At 32.1% G+C, this 6,763-nt stretch overlaps 1 protein-coding gene across 1 annotated transcript; it reads left to right on the top strand.

The window, feature by feature from the left end:
• The first annotated feature begins 574 nt into the window (after positions 1 to 574).
• Positions 575 to 1,455, top strand: LOC119613787 (snake venom metalloprotease inhibitor 02A10-like). Its single transcript, XM_037969830.1, has 2 exons — positions 575 to 624; positions 723 to 1,455. Exons 1-2 carry the CDS (start codon positions 622 to 624, stop codon positions 1,275 to 1,277), a joined length of 558 nt encoding a protein of 185 aa, XP_037825758.1. The 5' UTR covers positions 575 to 621; the 3' UTR covers positions 1,278 to 1,455.
• The last annotated feature ends 5,308 nt before the right edge of the window (positions 1,456 to 6,763 follow it).

The raw sequence follows: 6,763 nt of genomic DNA, 5'->3' as shown, positions 1-6,763 counted from the left end.
AAAGTAACCTTCTTTCAATGAGAAATCCACTAGACAACTTATATCTTGAAAAAAAAAAAACTCGGAAATATCAATCAAATATTTCTTTCAGTGTACACAAAAGTGCGACCAATACTGATAATACTAAACAGATTAATGAAGATTATAAACATAAACTAAACGGCTTGTTTAAGAAACAGAAAAACTAAAACAAATTAATATTGTAGAAAATAAATCATTAAACAAAATAGTAAAATAACAAACCATTCAAACACTCACACACACACACACATACATAAAATTGAGAAATTAAAAATCATTACTTTTTATACGCTTAAACCTAAAATGAACTTGCAATTTTATCGACAAACTTTTTCTATGGATTTGATGTTTCGTCAACAAACAGCAACATTTTTCGTCTGCATTTTTAACATGTTTCCAGTCGGATCGATTGTCTTATGATGAGGGCTTTTTCAATGCCAGTCCAATTAAAACAAAGAAAAACAACCAATAATTAAAAAAATCTACAAACGCCGCTAAAATTGTTTCTTGAATAATCATATAAAAGCGAAATGATGCTGGCAAATGTATAGCAAATCAATTTTATCTTTCCTACTGAGAAGAGCAAAGCAAACAAACAAAATGGTTAGTGTTAAAGTTTAAACATTAAACAAATATTGTTATTAATTTACATATTTTAAAATTTGATTTTTATTGTTTATATTCTTTGTTTTTTTTTTTAGAAATATTCCGTAGCTGTTGTATTTGCCCTTTTGGGTTTAGCTGCTGCTGATGTATCTCATTTGGGTGGTGCCTACAATTATCCCAAACATGATGATAGTTATCACTACAATCAACCCGCCCCTCAAGATGAAGGTTACCACTACAATCCACCAGCACCTCAGCAGACATATTTGCCTCCCGCTCAACCACAACAAACCTACTTGCCTCCCGCTGAACCTCAACAAACCTACTTGCCTCCTGCTCAACCTCAACAATCCTACTTGCCTCCTGCCCCTCAACCCCAACAAACCTACTTGCCTCCCGCTAAACCCCAACAATCTTACTTGCCTCCTGCTCCTCAACCTCAACAATCTTACTTGCCTCCTGCTCCTCAACCCCAACAATCCTACTTGCCCCCTGCTCCTCAACCCCAACAAACCTACTTGCCCCCTGCTCCACAACCCCAACAATCTTACTTGCCCCCTGCTCCTCAACCCCAACAATCTTACTTGCCTCCTGCTGAAGATGGTTACCGTTATCGTGTTGTCAAGCGTTATCGTCTCAGATCTCATTAAGAACTCCAACAGGCGGAAAGTCCTAACACTTTCCTCTATTGTTTGAATATTTCATTTTGTGTGAATGTGATTGAGTGTTCAGCTCAAAATTGTTGTGAACGAATTTGTTAAAAATTATTTAGGTTTAAAACTGTTTTCATCCTTTTTTATGCGAATAAATACATCATTTTAAAAATTTTATATTTACTCAGTTTAATTTCTATTGAAACTAAATTTAACAATTTGATTTTCTCAACTCAAAAGTTAGGAAATTCCAATTACAATATATCTACTCCTATATAACTACATTGCAAACATCTTAATCAGCTTCATCTTGGTTGGTCCCTTAACATCTGTTAGTTTATTTCTTGATCCATTTTATTCATCTTAAATCTCTTTTGTATAAATTATATACGATAAATAATTCATTTCACAAATCTTAATTGTAAATAGTCTTTTGCTCTATCCTTTAGGCACACTTTGTAAACGTTTACATATTTATTAATTTTATTACAATCTTTAACAATAATCTGCTGTAGAAATGTCCCTTCTTTAGTACTCATTCAACAACAAACATACAAGTCCATTGTGGAATTTTGTATAAAAAAAAAAAATAATGTTGGTCATGTAATCAATTTGCATTGGGCAAAATGATGTACGCGTTTTGTTATCGATGTATAAAATAAATCATGAAAACTACGAGAGCCGTTTTAATGTTTTAATGTCTAAGTAAATTTTCTTGTCTAAAGTCACTTTACTTGCCGAGACTATAGTCTAGCAGCTAGAAAGTTAGGACTATAGTCTACCCTATAGCCAAGACTACAGTCTACTTTATAGTCAAGACTAAGTATAGTCGACTCTATAGTGAAGACTACAGTCTACTCTATAGTCTAGTCTATAATGTAATATATAGTTAAAACTACAGTCTACTCCATAGTATAGTCTATAGTCTAGTATACAGCCCAGTCAATAGTCTAGTTTATAGTCAAGTCTGTAGTCTAGTCTATAGTCGAGTCTAAAGTCTAGTCTATAGTCTAGCCTATAGTCTAGTCTATAGTCTAGTCTATAGTCTAGCCTATAGTCTAGTCTATAGTCTAGTCTATAGTCTAGTCTATAGTCTAGTCTATAGTCTAGTCTATAGTCTAGTCTATCTCTAGTCTATAGTCTAGTCTATAGTCTAGTCTATAGTCTAGTCTATAGTCTAGTCTATAGTCTAGTCTATAGTCTAGTCTATAGTCTAGTCTATAGTCTAGTCTATAGTCTAGTCTATAGTCTAGTCTATAGTCTAGTCTATAGTCTAGTCTATAGTCTAGTCTATAGTCTAGTCTATAGTCTAGTCTATAGTCTAGTCTATAGTCTAGTCTATAGTCTAGTCTATAGTCTAGTCTATAGTCTAGTCTATAGTCTAGTCTATAGTCTAGTCTATAGTCTAGTCTATAGTCTAGTCTATAGTCTAGTCTTAGTCTAGTCTATAGTCTAGTCTATAGTCTAGTCTATAGTCTAGTCTATAGTCTAGTCTATAGTCTAGTCTATAGTCTAGTCTATAGTCTAGTCTATAGTCTAGTCTATAGTCTAGTCTATAGTCTAGTCTATAGTCTAGTCTATAGTCTAGTCTATAGTCTAGTCTATAGTCTAGTCTATAGTCTAGTCTATAGTCTAGTCTATAGTCTAGTCTATAGTCTAGTCTATAGTCTAGTCTATAGTCTAGTCTATAGTCTAGTCTATAGTCTGGTCTATAGTCTAGCCTATAGTCTAGTCTATAGTCTAGTCTATAGTCTAGTCTATAGTCTAGTCTATAGTCTAGTCTATAGTCTAGTCTAGTCTATTGTCTAGTCTATAGTCTAGTCTATAGTCTAGTCTATAGTCTATTCTATAGTCTAGTCTACAGTCTAGTCTACAGTCTAGTCTATAGTCTAGTCTATAGTCTAGTCTATAGTCTAGTCTATAGTCTAGTCTATAGTCTAGTCTATAGTCTAGTCTATAGTCTAGTCTATAGTCTAGTCTATAGTCTAGTCTATAGTCTAGTCTATAGTCTAGTCTATAGTCTAGTCTATAGTCTAGTCTATAGTCTAGTCTATAGTCTATAGTCTAGTCTATAGTCTAGTCTATAGTCTAGTCTATAGTGTAGTCTATAGTGTAGTCTATAGTCTAGTCTATAGTCTAGTCTATAGTCTAGTCTATAGTCTAGTCTATAGTCTAGTCTATAGTGTAGTCTATAGTCTAGTCTATAGTCTAGTCTATAGTCTAGTCTATAGTGTAGTCTATAGTCTAGTCTATAGTCTAGTCTATAGTTTAGTCTATAGTCTAGTCTATAGTCTAGTCTATAGTTTAGTCTATAGTCTAGTCTATAATCTAGTCTATTGTCTAATCTATAGTCTAGTCTATAGTCTAGTCTATAGTCTAGTCTATAGTCTAGTCTATAGTCTAGTCTATAGTCTAGTCTATAGTCTAGTCTATAGTCTAGTCTATAGTCTAGTCTATAGTCTAGTCTATAGTCTAGTCTATAGTCTACTCTATAGTCTGGTCTATAGTCTAGTCTATAGTCTAGTCTATAGTCTCGTCTATAGTCTAGTCTACTCCATAGTCTAGTCTATAGTCTAGTCTATTTATGTTTTGTCATTCTGAATATGAAAATTAAATTTCCTGCCCCTCGTACCCACTCACAAAACTAAATACATATTTATATCAATGGGATTTTGTTACTATATGTCCGTTTACCACTTACAAATTCATGTACTTACACATACACACACTCATACATAAACAAATGAATTTGAATGGATGAATATTTATCTTTGAGTTGAACATATTCAATAAAATATCCTTTTGCCCAGACGAATCTATGAACGAAATTTATATAAAAGCAATATTCTCTTCTTCTTCTTCTTTTTTCTGTCGTAGAACAAACTTTATCAAAGATGGTCTTGTATGAGTCTGTTGTAAATAAGGATATAACAAGTAGTATCCTTTATGCCTTTAGAAGTTTTGTGTATATGAATAAATATATGTTTGTATGCAAGCAGTGTGCTAGTATGTGTAACCAAAAAACATGATTAATGTTCATGTTAAGGATAATTGCACATTTACCATAAATCATGATGTGGACCCACATTTGTCCAACTATTACATTTTACTACATTGAATAATACAATGATGGCCAGTGAACATACTAGTACACACACACACACATACTCTTTCGTTGGGAAAGAGTTTGAAATTTTGAATGTAAGACACATACACACACACTGCCTTGTGAACAATCTGCTATAAAGGAGGCTGTTACGTTGCCTTACAAGGCACCCAACCATTGTTAAGATGATAGTAAGATTAAGCAGTATCAAAATACGTTTCTTTTATACTTCTTTTTTTGGAGTATTGCGTTTTTTATATGGCAAATAAAATATGTTCATTTTTTCTTACCCTTCCATTTGTTAGTATCATGAGAATGGTAAAATGGACTGAAAAAGTGTTATAATCACTGGGTTAAGTAGGAATGAGTTGAGAGAAAGGGGAACGAACCATTTAGAATTTTAGGGTTAAGTACTGACCATAAATTGGGATATATCTACATACATATCTAATAGTATATATGGCATTTTGTTAGGTCCATGCTGGTTATGGATATGGTGTATATGTTTGTTAGAGAACAATAGTTATCATTCAAATGCAAATTAATCACATTTATTCACATTTATTTGTTGTACGAAAAAATTAATCAATCGGCAAACAATCTTTCTTCAAATTGAATGATAAATTACTGGAGGAGGGAGTTATATATGAGATTTTTATAAAGTAAAAGAACAGTTGTAGTTGACAATAATTTAGTCAGTAGCATTATAATTTTTATAGTGATCTATCCTCTTTATTGGAGACTAATAAGTAGTTGAGACTATAATGCGGTTAATAGATGAAAGACTATTTAATAGTTGAGACTATAGTATAGTCTACCGTTGAGACTATAGTCTAGTTTATAGACTGGTTAATAGTTCAATCTATGGTCCAATAAAGACTAAAATCTGGTCGATATTTTGTTAAGGGTCTAGTTTATAGTTGAAACGCTTGTATATTGCCAGATCCCAGATCCATCTCTGTAGTTATGTTTTTAATATCGAGCTTTTAGTCTGTTGAAACTATAGTCCGATCTATAACTGAGACTATTGTCTTTAGTAGTCTGTAGTTGAGACTTTAATTCGAACTGGTCTATAGTTAAATCAGTAGTCTACTCTGCAGTTATTACTTAAGTCTTCTCTACAGTCATAACTATAGTGTACACTATACCTAAGACTACAATCGACTCTATAGTCCAGACTGCAAAGTACTTCATAGTCGAGACTATATTCTACTCCACAATCTACTCGGACTATAGTCTAGCCATGTTTGAGGTCTATCCTGCATTCTAGACTATATTTTACTCTACTCTATAGTCCAGAGTTCTACTCTATAGTCTACTCTAAAGTCAAGACTATACTAATTTTTTTTAGTAAAGATTGAAATATAGCCTATAGTCGAGTTAACAATATCGAGGTTATAGTCTACTGAGACTATAGTCCGATGTATAACTGAGATTGTTGTCATTATTAGACCACTAGTTGACACAATAGTAGAGACTATAGTCCAATCTATTGTTGAGTCTATATATAGTCTGATAAGCAAATTAACGGTCTAATGGAGGAATCTACCCCGAACTATAATACTGTTTTTAGTCATTTGGTATAGTTTAAGGTAAGCGTTACAACAACAAAAATCCGTAGTACCCTTCCCCATTATTGTTGGAGATAAATATCAGATCATGACTCTATTATAGTAAAATTTTAAAGTACTGTATAAAAATATTTCATATAATGAAAAAAATTTAAATAAAACCTTCTTGATTTTATCTCTTAGATAAAATACAGACAAAGCATTATTTTTTTTCGCACTAAAATATGCAACATGTTTCTTTTGCTGCTTAAAATTCTGTCACTCAATGTCATATTGAAATGAATGTACAAATATCTACTTGCTGATCTTTCTGAGTAAGACTCCACTCTAAAGTTCTTTATACATTTTTAAAGTACAAAAATATCTACATAAAACTTATGTAGAGAAGGTGTAAAACAGACAACAAAAGCAAGCACTATTTCACTTGTATTTTTACAAAACGAATAAAATATTTCTTTACTATAAAATGTAAAAAAAATAAAATAAAAATGAAAACCTTTCACATTAGCTTATGCATATGTACTACCTTGAAAATTTTAAACTTACATGAATGTAGTAAGTAACACATACATACATTTAGGTGTTGGAATATTAAACTAATGCACTTGATTCCGAAGACATAAGAAAATCCCAAAATACCAAATGCATTAACATGATGATGTTGGCAATGAAATAAGTAACATCGTTATAATGGAATGTCTAAAAGTATGCTAAGGAAACTGAGTAAAAAATGTAGTATGATCAAAGATCAACAGTACTCAAATGGATAATCAGATCATTAGTTTACACATGATCATTACAGAATG

Source organism: Lucilia sericata, unplaced genomic scaffold (genome assembly GCF_015586225.1).
Source record: "Lucilia sericata isolate MDLA Ls3-8-SP2 unplaced genomic scaffold, ASM1558622v1 Contig002303F_arrow, whole genome shotgun sequence".
Classification (NCBI taxonomy): domain Eukaryota; kingdom Metazoa; phylum Arthropoda; class Insecta; order Diptera; family Calliphoridae; genus Lucilia; species Lucilia sericata.
Note: the sequence above shows the minus strand (reverse complement) of the source record. Positions and strands in the feature narration are given on the sequence as shown.